Source organism: Mustela lutreola, chromosome 2, assembly GCF_030435805.1.
Source record: "Mustela lutreola isolate mMusLut2 chromosome 2, mMusLut2.pri, whole genome shotgun sequence".
NCBI lineage: Eukaryota > Metazoa > Chordata > Mammalia > Carnivora > Mustelidae > Mustela > Mustela lutreola.
Genome location: NC_081291.1, coordinates 54,711,549 through 54,728,424, shown reverse-complemented (window position 1 = coordinate 54,728,424; position 16,876 = coordinate 54,711,549). Strand labels below are relative to the sequence as shown.

At 41.3% G+C, this 16,876-nt stretch overlaps 1 protein-coding gene across 5 annotated transcripts in view; it reads right to left on the bottom strand.

The window, feature by feature from the left end:
• IFT122 (intraflagellar transport 122) overlaps window positions 1–16,876 on the bottom strand; it is a 70,964-nt gene that overhangs the window by 49,370 nt on the left and 4,718 nt on the right. For 4 of the 5 annotated variants that reach the window (XM_059161798.1, XM_059161796.1, XM_059161801.1 and 1 more), the window contains exons 2-8: window positions 14,303–14,369; window positions 12,703–12,787; window positions 7,960–8,038; window positions 5,960–6,036; window positions 3,759–3,825; window positions 2,665–2,811; window positions 1,240–1,416 (exon numbers count right to left, since the gene is read on the bottom strand). In XM_059161798.1, the coding sequence (XP_059017781.1) occupies window positions 1,240–1,416; window positions 2,665–2,811; window positions 3,759–3,825; window positions 5,960–6,036; window positions 7,960–8,038; window positions 12,703–12,787; window positions 14,303–14,338 (668 nt within the window). In that variant the 5' untranslated portion in view covers window positions 14,339–14,369. The remainder of the gene's footprint in view (window positions 1–1,239; window positions 1,417–2,664; window positions 2,812–3,758; window positions 3,826–5,959; window positions 6,037–7,959; window positions 8,039–12,702; window positions 12,788–14,302; window positions 14,370–16,876) is intronic. The other variant, XM_059161799.1, reaches the window with a different exon arrangement.

The following is a 16,876-nucleotide window of genomic DNA, read 5'->3' as shown; positions in this document are numbered from 1 at the left end:
TTGTCTTTAAAACTGAGTATCTATTACTATCAGTGCCTTGGGACTAGGGCTGTAGGACCAGCACACAAGCTTTTTAAGCCCAGGGCCTGCAGTCATCTGGAAGCACCATTAAATATGCAGGCAAGGAATCGTGCAGCCTCATCTGCAAAACCCAGCCATCATATTGGCAAATATAGGCACTAATTCACAACTAAGTAAAAAAGACAAAGATGGAGAGGGATCTTAACAGGAAAAGACCTGTAGAGGAACTCTGTATGAAATCATACACTGAGGTCCAAATACAATCTAGGAACCCAGCCCATGGTGAGCCTTCTTATGGAAACCATATCATGAGCTGGACTGGTGGTTTTTGATCTGCCTTTTCCCTTTTCTCTTTTTTATTCCTGGCAGTGGGACTCTTCACCAAAACAAAAACTCATGTCAAGCAATAAAAGGGGCTGTTCTGGTTGAAGCAGAGATAGGGATCTGAAGCCCACCCTTTCCTCCTTTCTTTGTCCTCCACCTCCACCTATTTCTTCTAAGGAACCCCAGGTACCATAAAGCAGTTTGGAAAGTCCCAAGCTAGATCATTTTTGCCCAGTCAGAACATCCTGGCTCCCCCAGGTCTCCCCACTCCAGGCTGCCAATGTTTTCCTTATAGGTAAACTCAGTTGAAAAGCAGAAAGAACGCCTAGACAGCCAGGAATTGGGTGTAAGGATTGTGGGTAAGGCAAGGGCTTCCTTTTTGATATATGTCCTATCAAATGCAAGGTAGGGTACAGGGGAATAGGCTAGGAAAAATGTCCAGTAATAGAGGAATGTTCAATGAACTATGGTGTTTCTACACAGCATATCCTATGCAGGTATTAAAAATCTGTTTTTAAAAGGACCATTAATGTTACCAGAAAGAGTTCACTTGATGATGGTCAAGTAGAAGAAAAGGTTAGATATGACTTAATCATATGGACACACTAAAAGATTGAGGGAAAATACACTAAAATACTAACAATGGTTCCCTCACAGGGTAGGGATTTATAGAAAAGTTGTTCTCCTTTAGATTTTTCAGTAGTTCTTAAGTTTCCCAAAGAATAATTTTGTAACACAAGCTATAAGGGTGTGCTCCCTCTTGCTGGAGGACCTTTCACCAACAATTCCCCCAACCCAACTTAGAATGGAGCTTCAGGACAGTGTCTGGCCTGGTAGGTCTTCACTGGGGCCTGGACCCCTCCAAAGAGGGGTCTCATTCTTCAGGACACTCACGAGTTGTCGTCCCTGGGACTGTCGTCCTCTTCCTCTGGTTCTTCCTCCTCTGCCTCACTACCCTGACTACTGTACACTGCTGACTTCAGAGTGGAAGGGATTTCCTGAAAATATCTGTTGACATTGACTTCCTCGGCATCCTCGCTTTCTCTGTTCATCCAGAAACTCTCCCATCGGCTGTAGACAGTAAGTGGTTGTTCACAATCACATTGCCTAGAACTACACTAAAGCTATAATTTCAAAACCTGTCAAGGAGCCCCTGAACCCTGCCCGGAAGAGGACAGCAACCAGGTATACTGGGCATCCTGCTTCTCATGAATTAAAAATGGTACCCTGAAGCCACAAAGTCATCTGTGGCCACAAAATCAAACAGCAGGAACTCTGGGGTAGGCTAATGGCCTTTGAAGGCATTAGACATGCATGGTGCAGCCCTGGGCTGGACACAATTATTCAGGAAGAAGCATAATAATCTGGTATGAGAAAGGCAATGGAATCAAACAACCTTCTAAATCAAGTAGGTACCACCTGTAAAATGACATTGGGCTGGTAAACAATTAAGTCCTTTACCTTCAGAAGATTCTTTGAGGGGTACTGGGAATTTAATATTAGAGGATTATACAAAGAGCACTTAAAGCTATTAGTCTACCTTTAAAGTCACATAGGCAGAAGAAGGAAAATGTGCATAAGGTTTGAGAATGTAGATGCCAATCATTTGTGGAGCTACAAGCTTTGGGGGCATTTCTAGACTTAATTTTTATTTTTTTGGCAGGGGGCAGCAAAAAAAGGTTCATGAAATAGCTATTTATTATTCAGTGGGCACATGTTCTGCCCAGATTTGGAGGGAAGAAATTAAAAGGGGAAAAAACCAAAATGAAGCCAGAGCAAAGAGGTGAGTTATTAATTCATAAAGAAATGGGCTTTCTGGGCCACCTAGGTGGCTCAGTGGGTTAAGCCTCTGCCTTCAACTCAGGTCATGATTTCAGGGTCCTGAGATCGGACTCCACATTGGGCTCTCTGCTCGGCGGCGAGCCTGCTTCCCCCTCTCTCTCTGCCTGCCTCTCTGCCTACTTGTAATCTCTCTGTCAAATAAATGAATAAAAGCTTTAAAAAAAAAAAAAGAAAAAAAGAAATGGGCTTTCTGTAGCATGCATGCACACAAACATACACACATATATACACACACGTTAGGCTGGTCTATATAATTATTCTGCTTTGCTAAAATCTCTGGGATTCATTCCAAAACTCAAAATGGGCTCTTAAAAAATTCCATTCAAGTGGAATGGCTTCCAAAACAGATTGGTCAAATGGAGTGAGAAGGTTTTGAATGGATGGAGACCTTAAGAAAAAATAAGGAACCCAGCCTGGGGAGAAAAGCCCTTTTTCTTAATAGTATTTGTTCTAGAAGGAGAATAGCTATAAGATCACCTTGAAGGGTTCCAACAGATGGACCATATGGGGGAGAGAGAGCCCCCTGGCCGCTCGATCTTCACTTTCTCCTCGCCATTTTTATTCCGTATGCTGATGATCCCATTGAACATCCCGAGAGCCAGGTACTGACCATCATTTGTCCAGCTGTTCATACAACCAACGAAGGGCATGGGAAGACAGAAAGGAATACACAGAAGATAAAACTAATGAGGATGATGCCTTGGTTGAAATACAGTCTGAGGAGGCAGCAACAACAGGGCTCATCCTGGTTCTGATGTAAAAATCAGGGGACCAAACTTCAAACCCCATTTATTTTTAGAATCAACAGTGAGATGTGAAGGCAGTAGCACTGTTTTCTGAGCTCCCACAGCTTTCTGCAGTTACCTCCATGACAGCTCTTAGCTTGTACCCCCATCACTGGGCCAGCCACCATTCCCCACTCACCATTTCAATCTCCTCCCCCTTCAAGAATGCCTAAAAACAGAATCTATATCTTGGTGTATGCCTAGCCTCTCGAATAGATAGGTGGGTGCTTAACAGATGATGAATGAGAGAAAGGCTACCCTCAGAAGCTGCACAGCCAGAATAGCTATCATTTATAATCTCTACTGTATGTCAGGCCCTGTGCTGCTTATTTTATACTCCTTAGTTTGTGTGCATTTCACAGCAGCCCTATCAAGTCAGTTATCCCCATCTGTCAAATGAAGAACCTCCTAAGGTCACAGAGCCTATTAGTGACTAAATCTGGACTCAAATCCAGGTCTAGTATCAAAGCCTGTGCTTTCTCGAGCATAGGTGCTACCTGGACAAGAGGACAGCTGTGCTCTTCCAGAAAACCTCCACTGAGCACAGCTTCTGGATGAGGAGGCTTGTTGCTAGAGAGCTGCAGGAAGGCAAGTTGCTGTGCTCTTTTGCTTGATGACTAGAGGCACGGGTCCTTCCCATCAAGAGGACCACAAAAGAAAAGAGAAAATACAGAGGCCCAAACCAGGTCACACAGACCTTTTCCACTGTGTAAATTAACTGGAGTTTGAGAGTCTGTTTGGGAAAAGGGAATGTGAAACCTACCTTCGGAGCTGCCTTTAACTCACCTGCAGCAGGTGATCTTGCTATTGGATTTGTGCTTGGTGACAGACTTCTGTTCAGGAGACCACAAACCTTCAACATAAAATAATTTAAAGAAGAGAGATTTGATGGGGTATTACTCAGCAATAAAAAAGGAACAAGCTATTGATACACCTCCAGGGCTTTACGTTAAAGTGAAAAAAGCCAATCTCATAAAGTCAAGTACTGCATGATTCCATTTTATAACATTCTCAAAATGGCAAAATTCTATAAAGATTGAGACCAGCTTAATGGTTACCAGGTGCCAGTTAGGGAGGAATAGGAGAAGAATGACAACAAAGGAATGTCTTTGTGGCAATGGTAATCTAACCAGGTGATGAAAGGACAGAACTATATATACACATTGTGCCAGGCCCCATTTCCTGGTAGACTTCTCCCTACTATCTTTGAAACTGACAAAGAATCTATAATTATTTAAAAACAAAAAACAAAACAAAAAAAAAAAAAAGGAGGGTATATTGGTGAATTTCTAGCCAACTTTTTAGAGCTTTAACTCAAAGAAATGGCAACTTCACAGTTCGTAACTATTACACTGCAACTAGCGTACAACTTAGCATTTGAAGTAATGAACAATGCTTCCTCAAAATCAGTTTCCTCTTCCAGGCCTCATCCACAGCACATGATCCTGCTTGTCCAAGGTGCACTGGCCACTTTTGGCTGGCTCCCTCCTGCTAGTGGCTCACTGCTCTGCAACAGGTATATGTCTAGGCAACATGAGCAAATTCCTCTCTTTGCCTGAGCCATGAAGTATGATCAAGAAGGTAAATCTAGGGCAATAATGTATTCATGTAGCAAACTGAAACATCAAGCAAGCTATTTGTTTCTCCCTCCCCCTGGTCCAGAATGCCTCCCCCAAATATTTCAACCTGTGCATATCTTATCTATGCTCCACTGAGCCTGTCTGGAGCCTCTAGCAGAGGAAACCTCTCCCTTCTGTGTCTCCCATAGCACTGTTTGCCAGATCATACTCTAGATGAAACCCCATGGCCTAAGTCCAAGTCCTGGTTCCACCACTTATCGGCTGGGCAACTTCAAGTGAGTCACCAAACCACTCTAAGCTCCAGTTCTTTTTTATCAGTGGTGTGAAAATGAGAATAATACCTGACCTCATGGGTGATCATAGAGCTCAAATAGGAATTCATTTTAACTCTCAGCAGAGTGCCTAGTATATCTCAAACATTCAACAAATATTATTATTATTATTACTTAATGTTACATTTTTACAAATTCTACTTCCCCCACCTGCCCCAAACTGCAAGCTCTTTGAAGACAGGGATTCTATTTTGTCTTTTTAATTATAAAAGTAAGCACACAGACCAGTGCCTTACATGGAGAAAATGCTAAAATTTTTAATGAATGACAGTCCCTTTCCCATTTATACAATGTGCTTTCCATTATATTCTCTCTTTTGAACCTCAGAACTCTGTCAATGAGATAGACAGGGTAGGAATGTGTTCGTCTGAGATAAGAACAGTGAAACACTGAGAGGGATTACATGGGTCTCTCATTCCTCAATAATGCCTGTTCTGTTGTACTCAGCAAGGAAGAACAGATGAGCTGAAAACCAGAATTGACCTTAAACAGAGATAACCTGCATGCCTCTGCTCCTTCCCTCCCTGCCTCAATGGACATTTCACTGGCCTCTCCTCTGTGCCAGCACCATTGCCAATGCCATAAATGGGGCCACAGTGAGCTCCTCTGGGCATCCAGCCCCTCAGGAAGGACAGCTATAGCCACGGAACAAGTAATGGTGGCTACACAAGAAGCACAGTTGAAACAGTAAAGAATTTCCCACACACATGGATGATGGATGTTTGGGAACACAGAGGTGCAGGGATAATGACCTACTCATGCCAGATGAGACAGGAAGGCTTCCCAGAGATGGCAACACCAAGTTATGCCTGTGCTCTCCAACCCTTCTTACCATCTCCCTCCCTGGGGCCCTTCCTGCTGTCGCCCAGTTGCTTACCAGACTTTTGTTACCATTCACTCTCTTGGTTTCCACACAATTTAAAGAATAACTGTTAGTCTCCTCTTAGCCATTGAGGGGAGGGAAGTAGCATTAACTCTCTTAGGATGAAACAACCACATTCTAGATGGGTTTCAGGATTTTTTTGCCCAGATTTTCAGGTAATTCCAGGATAAGACACTGGGAAGCAGAACTTACCAAAGTCACTGGAGGAACAAGATGCCAGTTGGTGGGTAACAGGATTGTAGGAGACACACTGGATAGAATCATTGTGTCTAAGAAGTAAACAACTATAGATTATTATGCAGCAAACCACAAATGTTTCAGTGGCTACAACTGAAGATTTATTTTATGATAAGCCCCACAGTCTGACTACACACCACAAGCTCTTATGCAAGTGACTAACAAAAGGCACAAGGATGAATTCTCCTGCTGTGGATTGCTCCTCACCCACCATTTCATATCTTAGACCTTACCCACAAAACTGGCCTAGTCTAAATGCTACCTCCTCCAAGACCAGCATGGTAGCTTCCTCCCATTTGTAAACTGATAAGATAATGAAGTAAAGCACGTAGCCTAGCACCAGGTGCATAGGTGATGGCTGTTATTTATTGCTTTGTGGAGGCCTGGAAATACAGGATGGAGGTGCAATGAAGATATTATAGGTCAAGATCTGGGAACGTGGCAAATCCTGAGACAGCAATGAAAGATGTGTGAGTCATGTACACACATGGCATCTCAGCCTCTGTTTTATTACTTCACTTCTGGGTAACACTTCACTTATAACCTCATTCATCACTCATTCATTTATTCACTCACTCAAAGCTGTTGATCTGTATACCCACATTCATAACAGCAATCAAAATAGCCAAGAACTGGAAGCAACTCAATGTCTATCAAGGATGGATAAGTGGAAAAACAAAATGTGCTACATACATATACTAGAATATAACTCAGCCATAAAAAGAAAGGGAATTCTGGGGTGCCTGGATGGCTCAGTTGGCTAAGTGGCTAACTCTTTATTTTGGCTCAGGTCATGATCTTGGGGTCCTGGGATTGAGCCCCGCATTAGGCTCCATGCTCAGCAGGGAGTCTACTTGAGGTTCTTTCCCTCTGCACCTCTCCCCAACTCTCTCTCTAAAATAATTAAGCAAATCTTAAAAAAAAACAAAAAACAAAAAGGAAGGGAATACAGACATATGCTATAAAATGGATAAACCGAGAGGACATTATGCTAAGTGAAATAAATTAGTCATGAAAGGACAAATACTGCAAGATTCACTTATATAAAATGCCCAGAGAAGTCAAATTCATAGAGACAGAAAGTAAAATAGTGACTGCCAGGGGCCAAGGGCCCAGGGAATAGTTGTCATTGATTGGGTATGGAATTTTAGTTTTGTAAGACGAAAAGAGTTATGGAGGTTTTGTACAACAATATGAATGTACTTAACACTACTGAACTATATACTTAAAAGATAGTTAAGATGATAAATTTGTTATATGTATTTTACCACAATTAAAAAGAAAAAAAATCATTTTCTAAGTACCAGTTATGGGCCAAGCATTGTACTAGGCACCAGGAACACAAGGGTGAGCAAAAAACAAATGCAATGTTTGCTTTTGGGAGTTTATAGGCTGATGGGAGATATCTCAATCACCAGAAAAACTGTAAAACTATAACTGGGAGAAATGCCAGGAAGAAGATCTGACTGAGTCTAGAGGACCAGGAACAGCTTCCCAGAAGAAGCAACATCTGAATCTGAAATCTGCAGAGCAAGTAGGGGTTAACTTGGCGAAGGAACAGGAAAGAACATGAGCAGAGCCCTTACAGAGAGGAATCTTGGAGCACAGTGACCCTGGGTTTCTGGCTGTTAAAACTGGGTGGATGCGAGGCCAATCCCCAAAATGGGGACATTAAAAAGGGACTGGTTTGGGTGGGGTGGAATCTATGGTGTCAGATTAACTCAATTGAGCTATATGAAAACACCTAGCCAGGCTAGACATGCTCAAGAATGTTGGCCAGGCTAGACATGCTCAAGAAATTTTCATTCATGTATTCATTACCCAACTTTCCTATACCCACCATATACTCCTTCAAGTTCAATTGCAGAGAAAAAAGTTCTTCCTAAAGGGGCTTTTGCTGGAGTAGCTCAGTATGAGTCAAACCAATAATACTGTACATCTAAATGGTTACTTACGTGTACTTCAGAATGCCTTCCAATTTTGAGGTCCAGATAATAACGCTTTTATCAGCTGATCCAGAAGCAAAGCGTTTGCCTAAAAGTATTTTAAAAAGAAAACTGTCACATTTATTTTAAACCAGCATTTCCCAAGGAGTATTTCTTAGAAAACTAGCTCTTTGAGGTAACTAATAACTGTCAGCTGTTTCTCTACTTCTTTTCTTATTAGTACTGGATGGCAGTCAGGAGGTTTAGATTCGAATTTTGCTTTGTCCGGCACTGAGTAAACAATGATGTATTGAGGGCCTACCACATGCTAGGTATCATGTTCTATGCTAAGGATTAAGCAGTGATTAAAACACACATGATCCCTACCTTCATAGAGTTTAGACTGTTAGTAAAAGAAGGCATTAAATGAAATTAATCCAACACAAATATAATGTGATAAGAAGTGAATCCTAGGAAACAGAATAACTGGGGGACCTAATTTAGATGAGGTAAAGGATTCTCAGGAGGAGAACCTTCAGTTGAGACCTAAAGGATAAGCAAAGCTTAGCCAGGTACAAAGAGAAGCTAAAGACCCATTCGCAAGGACAGAAAAGATACACAAAGGCCCTGAGGAAGGAAAAGCCTGTTATGTCTGAGGGGCTGACAGGCACCAGCATGGAATACCAAGGGCAGGGGGGAGGTGGGTGGAGGATAGATCTCTAGGAGCTTCGGGGTCATAGTCAAGAACTTGCTCTTTATCCCAAAGAAAGAATTTAAGCAAGAGCAACAAATGAGATTTTCATTTCCATACTAGTTGGGCTTTATGAAAGAATGGGACTAGAGAGACACAACATATAACATCTAACAAGTAATTACTACTTTTTTTTAAAAGATTTTTATTTGTCAGAGAGACACAGAGAGAGAGAGAGAAAAAAAGAGAGAGAGAGCACAAGCGCACAAGCAGGCAGAGGCAGAGAGAGAAGCAGGCTTCCCGTCAAGCAAGGAGCCCGATGCGGCACTCAATCCCAGGACCCTGGGATTATGACCTGAGCCGAAGGCAGTGGTTTAACCCACTGAGCCACCCACGCATCCCAAGTAGTTACTTCTTAATGACATTGTTGCATGTTTACAAATGCTTAGAAGTGGAGGGGGTATCATGGCAGCAAACAACAGGGAGCCTTCACTTACTCTGCTGAGAGATGACCTCTGAGAAGTAACCATGGGCCAGATTTTATAAACCTTGTTAAGGAATTTTAGACTTTGTTCTTAAGGCCAGTGGAAGTTGACCTTGGGCAAGTCACTGTTTTCTGAGCTTCTACATCTGAAACATAAAGGAATAATAACATCTTCCTCAAAGGCTCTGTATAGGGGACAACTAAGATAATATTTGTAAAACACCTTTCATGATGACTGGAATAGCAGATATTTGGGTGAGTCATAGGACATTGCTGCATCTATTAAATACACAGAAGCTGCTTTTATTTGTTATTATTTTTGTCACTCCTCCCTCCACAATGGCAGACAGCAGGTAATGAAGAGTGTGGGCTATGGCCTCAGAGTCTGAGTTGGAATTCCTAGTGATAGTACCAGCTGCAGGACCCAGAACAAGTTTCTGAACATCTTATGCTTCATTTCCTCATTTGAAAAACAGATGAAACAGTATTTACCTCATAGTTGTTGTGAAGATTAAAGGAGATTAAAGTATTTTGGACAGTGTCTAGAATAGAATCAGTACTAAAAAAAAAAAAAAAAAAAAAAAAAAAAAAAAAAAATTAGGGACTCCTGGGTGGCTGAGTCAGTTAAGTGTCTGCCTTTGGCTCAGGTCATGATCCCAAGGTCCTGGGATTGTATCCTGAAACAGGGTCCTTGCTTATCAGGGAGTCTGCTTCTCCCTCTGCTTGTCACTGCCCCCTGCTTGTGTGCTTGCTCTCTCTCTGACAAATAAATAAAATCTTTTTAAAAAATTAGCTCTTATTATTACAATTATTTCTTCATATTGTCTTATTTTTCTTGAACCAAAAACTAGTTCTTTCATACCTTTGTATCATGATTGTTCATTAAATATTAATTAAACTAGGTGAGACACTGGAAACAAGCAAGCTTTAAGAGCAATACCATAATTCAGAGTATTTCCACTGCTAGAGCCAGGAGGAAAAGACTAGTTTAGAGGAATTAAAAGACTTCTGAACCATGATGTAATGTCCTGGAGAAGCAGCATGATCTATTAGAAGGAATGAGGGCTCTGTAGTCGGAAGACCTGGGGCAGGTCTGGCTTTGTCACCCTCACCTGTAATTTCTCCAAGTCTGTCTTCTCATCTATGCAGGAGCTGAGAATCCCTCCCTGCCTGGTTGAAAGAGTTGTTGGGAAGGTCAAATATGATGATGTGTGTGTCAGGACTCTGCAAAGTGCTGACAATTGCCACTAATCATAGGCTACACTCTGACACCCTCAAGGGACTTAATAGCATAGTAAGCCAAAGAACCCCTAGGTTTATAAACTCCAGAGGCACCAAAGGCCTCCCTACAGTATTACTCTGAATTTGAACTCAAACATGCACATAAAAAACAGAAAACAAAACAACCCATGGCTACTATGACACAGCATAGCTGACTATGAGGCAAGAAGGAAGTGTTCTGGCCACTAACTTGCTGCATGATCTTAGCAAGTCACTTCTCCAGGTCTTTACGTAGGACTAAAATGAAGACACTGGGCTAGATCCAATTAAAGCTATACTTACAAAATTGTGTGTATACATGAAGAATGTGCACTTTTCTACAAAGTGGTTTCCAGCTTTCATTAGATTCTCGAAGAGGTTCATCATCTAAAAGAAGTTAAAAACCTGGAACCTGAATGATTTCCAAGGTTCATTCAAGCACTGTAACATTCTGATTCTGGGCCTTCTCAGCAGTGGTCACAGAATGCTACCTCTCATCCTATATCCATTTGACATATAAGGAAACTGAGACTCAGAGAGACTCAATAACTACCTTAGGATTGGAACTTGGAGCCATCTCATGCCAAAGCCCATGTTCTTCTCAGTAACCCCACACAAAGAATAGCAGAAATTTATTTTTAATTCTCAGTATTGATTTCAAGCATCCATTCTCTGACTACCACCTCTCCTCTTTGTCACCTCACCATAGCCAGTAGCCCTTCAAATCTACCAGGACCTAGAACCTCTCCACTGCCCCACCCCCTGTGGTCCTCTAATCTTCCCCCCCAGCCATTACACAGCTTACACAGCCAGCAGTTTAAAGTCAATGTATATAATCACTCCTTTGCATACATCCTCCACTCCCTTGCCCTCTTATTTCCTCTTCAGAGGTGCTTGTAAACCTACCAATTTGGTTAAACCCAATTCTCTTCAACCCTGCATCTATGCAGCCCAAAGTAGTGGAGGGAAAAAACATAATCACACCAACTGCTCTCACTTTCTATTGATGATCAGCTTCAAGTGGGCCCTTCATGTTGCTTGGGATTTCACTGTACATCCACTCAGCCATTCTCCTAAGTGGCAACTTTCCATTCTTTCCTTTCTTCTCAACTCTCTGACACCTCCCTCCCCATCCTCACTCTGAGGTCATGTAGATTCCTATTTCACTGAAAAAATGGAAGAGACTTCCCGTTAGACTCCTAATACAATATGCCTCATTCTGCCAGCTCCTATGTGACATCCTCTACCTTCCACCATGCCCCATCTAGGTCCTAGATCCCATCTCCTCTTGCCCACTCAATGATTCTGTTCTGACAAGTCCTTCCCCTCTCTCCTATAGCATCAACATTTCTCAAATTCAGCATGTCCAAAACTGAACTCCTTATCTTCCACTATATTATCTGCAGCCTTTCCCGTCTTAGTAGAAAGCCACTCCAAACTTTTCAGTAGCTCAGATCAGAATCTTTGCAGTCACCCCTGCTTCCTTTCTTCACACCATATACACCATCTGTCTGGCAATCTTATCCTTCAAACAATACCCAGAATCTACCACTCCTTACTACTTCCTCTACTCTCACCTCTCTCAGAGGTCTGAGCCACCATCACTAGTGTTATAAAACTTGTCTGGATGATGCTTCTTCACTGGTCTCCCTGCCCCAACCCTCACCCCTGAGGGCTGTTTATAAAATATCAGCTAGAGGGATCCTTTTAAAATATAAATCAGATCAGATCTCTCCTCTGCCCAGAAGTCTTTAGTGGTTCCCCATTTTCACTGAGAATCTAAGTCAAAGTCCTTATGACACCCAACATGATCTGGCCACCCCAACCATACCTGTTACCTCTCTACCCATATCCTCTACTGCTCCCCCTGACTCTCTCTGCCAAAGGCCCTGGAAGGTACATTCTCACCTCAGGGTCTTTGCAATGGTTTTTTTCCCTCTGTGAGAAGCTCTCTTCCCCTAGATGCCCACTATCAGAATCTCACTGGCTCCCCACCTTCAAGTCTTGGCTCATCTGTTCCTGTCTCAATAAACCCACCCTCACCACCTCCCTCATTTCTGTACCTAATCTCCTGCCCCACCCAACACTCCAATTCCCCTTATTCTGCCTTATTTCCAGCATATTGTTTAATTTACTTATTTCAAACATCTAGAATAGTTCCTGGCACATAGATGGCCCTCAGTAAGTACTTGTCGATTTGAATGATTGAATTTGAATTGAAGCTTAAGAAACTGAACTATCTTCTGCAACCACAAGTCGTACTCAGGAGTGACTAAGGAGAAAAAATGAGCAGCTATGACGCCATTGCAGAGAGTGTAAAATCAGAATAGACTCTTACCATCCTTTGCATATGCCACACAGTATACAGTATCTTTGTGTCCCTTTAGGGGCTGAAGTAAGGTGCCATCAGAGGTATCATAAACCTGTCAAAAAAGAGACAGAAGTATAGGGGCGCCTTGATGGCTCAGCCAGTTAAGTGTTCGACTCTTAATTTTAGCTCAGGTCATGATCTCAGGGTTGTGAGATCAAGCCCTGCCTGCTACAGGCTTAAGATTCTCTCTCTCAAGATTCTCCCTCTGCGCCTCCCCCTGTGGGAGGCGGGGAGGACAAAGTACAGAGTATTCCCGTGATATCCATTAGTTAGAATTCCTGCAGGTTGCTCCTGTTCTTGTTTATATAACAAAATATTTGTCACTTTGTCAATATTTGTCAATATTCTAAATTTTATCAAGTAAAAACTACACTGAGAAACCAGAAAGAATATGACTTAAAGCGGAGGACCCAAAAAGTAGAAGTCCTAACTCTGAATTACATGGCCAGGAACATGCTACTAATCCTTAAGAAATAGAAGTTCACTCCGCGGAACTTGTGTACAAAATTCACTCAACTTATGTGAATTTGGATATAAAACCAATCAAGCTAGACGCTCCCAAGTTAAGCTACCACCCACAAAGAGCCAGCTACAACATGATTAAATTTTAGTACTAGCCCTTCCCCTAGTATGAACATCATAGAGAGATGTTTCATACCTGCTATCAAGAGTTTGAAAGTCATAGACCTGAACTCTGGGTTTGCAAATCAAAGGAAATATTATAAAACCTAGCTGTAATTTGGATTTAGGATATTTTGTAGCATTGTAACACCTATAAATATGTGGAAATTTTAAAAACACCGTGAGTAATCAAGGCAAAACCCTCCAGAAATGGTTAGTGTTGGAGAAGATAACCTTTGAAAAAAAAAAAGTAAAAGGAATTGGACTGTTTACCCTGGCGAGAAGAAGTCTGCAGAACAATTTAACCAAGGTTTTAAGATTATGTAATTACCATACAGAGAATGGAGATCAGTCAGTCTGCATATCTCAAGACAACAGAGTGAGGGGAAGTGGACTTACGTAGGAGGAAGGAGAGATCATACAAAGGTTTTTAGGTCAAACATAAAGAGTTCTCTGAAAATTACTTTTATACACTGGGATAGGTTCCAGAGGGAGCTTATATTCTTTGAAAATATGAAAAAAGGACACCATCCATATGGAATTATTTAGGTAGGCCAATGCCTGAAAGTTGGGGTCAGGCTATCTGGCTTCTCAGGAAGGGGGCTGCTTCAGTCTTATTGCTTGAATTTTTCAGAGGGACAAAATGTCAGCTGACACCAGTGCAGTTTCAAAGGCATTTTGATTAATTGTTTTCAACTCTCTCATGGGTGTCTCAAAGTAAAAAGGGAAAGATTAATGACTCCAAAGGAGGTATTGTTCACAGGTTTCTATCTGATAGAAAGTTTACTTACCTGTTTTAAATAGCCCATTTCCTTCCCTAATAAAAAATGACTGGTTTTTCTGCCCTTGCCTTTTTTATCTTAAAAAAAGGGGGTCAAATTTCAGAGCATTTACAAGAGGGAGAGGGAAAAAAGCACTTAAAAAGGAAGCTCAAACACAATCCTACCAGTAATCTGTTTCCTGCAGCCAAAATCAGTTGCATTCCATCAGGCTTAAACGCGAGGTCATATATACTAAACAGGAGACAAGACAAGACAAAAGGACAATTAGGAACCAAAATGATGAGGTCTGCTAATGGCTAGGAAAGCAAACTTTATTTCCATTATGAAACACTGCTTGCATATGAGGGAGAAAATAATGGCTAAGAATTGCATTTGGTTGCAAATTCTATTCAACCACCATACCTTGGCAGCCCATTCAATCACAATTTACTCGGCAGTTAGCTTTATGTTCCAATTTCCACTTGTCCAGCAGCCAGACACCAGAGATGATTCAAAGGATCAACAGTCGAAGGCACTAACTCTTCTATAAAGGCTAGACAAACTGAGGGCTACTAAATCCACATGTTTCTGAAAATTGGTCATTTATTAAAATATCATTATTATTTCCAACCAATCAGATACTTAATGAATACCTCTTAGGTGCTAAGCAGTAACAGATACAAAATGAGTAAATCACAGTAAATTACAGCAGCAAATGCCTGCCCTCAAGGAAACTACCATCCAGTTAGGAAATGTGATTCAGAGACATTCATAAAGAACTACCATATGTCATCAACTCTGAAGCATACATTTTTTCACATTTTGACATCTCTGAGGTGGGGATGTGTCTTGTAGTTGATGATATGTCAGCCTAACTGAAAGCCTTTTTTGCTTTCTTAGTGGTATGTAAAATAATGGTATTTTACAATCAGTGACCTCTTAGATGAAATACAGAACAATACTGAGTAAAGGTTTTAGGCAGAATTCAAAGGAGGAAGACTCAATGTTCTGATCTGGAGAACAGATAAGAAAAAGCTTCATGGAAAAAAATAGTACATGAAAAAAGTAGGGCTTTTGAGACATGCAAGAGGAGATCTGGAGGGGGCAGCATTTCAGGCAGAGAAAACAGAATAAGCAAAGACAGGAAGGTGGGGAATAGCAAATAGTCTAAACAATTGAATTGACTGAAACAGTTTACCACACCAAGGCAGTAGGGAGAGATCAGGCTAGAAAAACAGACTAGAGCCATATTACAATGCTTCTTGAATGCCCTAGGCAGATTTCCTTAGTTCAGATGACTCTAGTAAGAATGTGCTAGATTGCATTGCCAGGGCAGCCTATCTGGAAAAGTGTGGTATAAATATAAATAAATAAATATTTTTTTAAAAGCATGGTATAAATTTACCTGATACCTGTAGTAATCTAGACATATAGTCCCTGGGGAAGAGTACTTGGAGTGTATTCCAGAGATACTCCTGCTGAGCTCTTGAAATTATTATTATTATTATTTTAAATTTCTTATTATTAATTATTATTATATTTTAATTTATTTTATTCATTTTTGTTTATTTATATTTTATTATTATATAAATATTATTTTATTTCATCCTTGCAATTCCATGAGGTAAGAATTATTACTCAGTTTTGTAGTTGAGGACACCATAGCTCAGAGAGGTCAAGTATCTCGCCCAACATCATACTACCAGCAAATAGTGGACCAGAATTTCAAATCAGATAAGACTTCTGGAGTCTGTGCTATATTGCCTTCAAGTTAAGTAACTTGTCCGAAAATAAACTACTACTGAGTGGAGGCAGCACCAGAATTCAAACCCAGGCAGTCTGGCTCCAAAGCCCAAGATATAATACACTCTGATTTGTGGCCCTCATTTTCATGATTATTAGCATATGCCATAGTTGACAAAATAATTAGCAACAGTTTCCACACTTTATCAATATGAAAAAAAAAGGCATTACATGTAGAATTCAGAAAGCTTTTTATATAGGCTCTGTTGGCCTCAGAAGCTTCCTTTAAAAAATAATTCTTTTTTCTTTTTTTAAAAAGATTTTATTTATTTATTTGAAGACAGAGATCATACGTAGGCAGAGAGGCAGGCAGAGAGAGGAGGAAGCAGGCTCCCTGCTGAGAAGAGAGCCTGATGTGGGGCTCGATCCCAGGACCCCGGGATCATGACCTGAGATGAAGGCAGAGGCTTTTTCCCACTGAGCCACCCAGGCACCCCTAAAAAAATAATTCTTAAAATAATAACAATAATAACTCTTCACATATCTTCAACAGCTGGCTGATGGAGAAGCTGGAACAAGGGTGGGCATCCCTCTTGATAGAAGCAAACACAGACACTGAGTTCTTCAGCTTCCTCCCTATTACATGGTAACGTATCTGGGCCTTACTCTTTTCTGCACTTTCTCTGAGTCTAGAGGAAAATATACTTGGTGCGTATCACAACCTGAGGCAGTAAAGTGAAACTCAGAAGGGACCTGGATTCAGAAGATCTTACATCCTGTTTGAGCTTTTGTCCTCACCTACAAAACAAGGCTAAAGAGTTGCCCTCCCACCTCCGGGTGCATGGCCAGCCTTGTGCAAGCACCTGACACCTGTGGGTTGCTGTGATGAGGTACCAGATTTTGGAGAGGATCTGTACCTCTCTTTTATAGTCATTCTTGGTCATGTGGCTTCCTTTCTGCACTGTAGACAATCTAAGCTCATTAAAGTGGTTCCTGTGGTGAGCTTCTTCATAAGG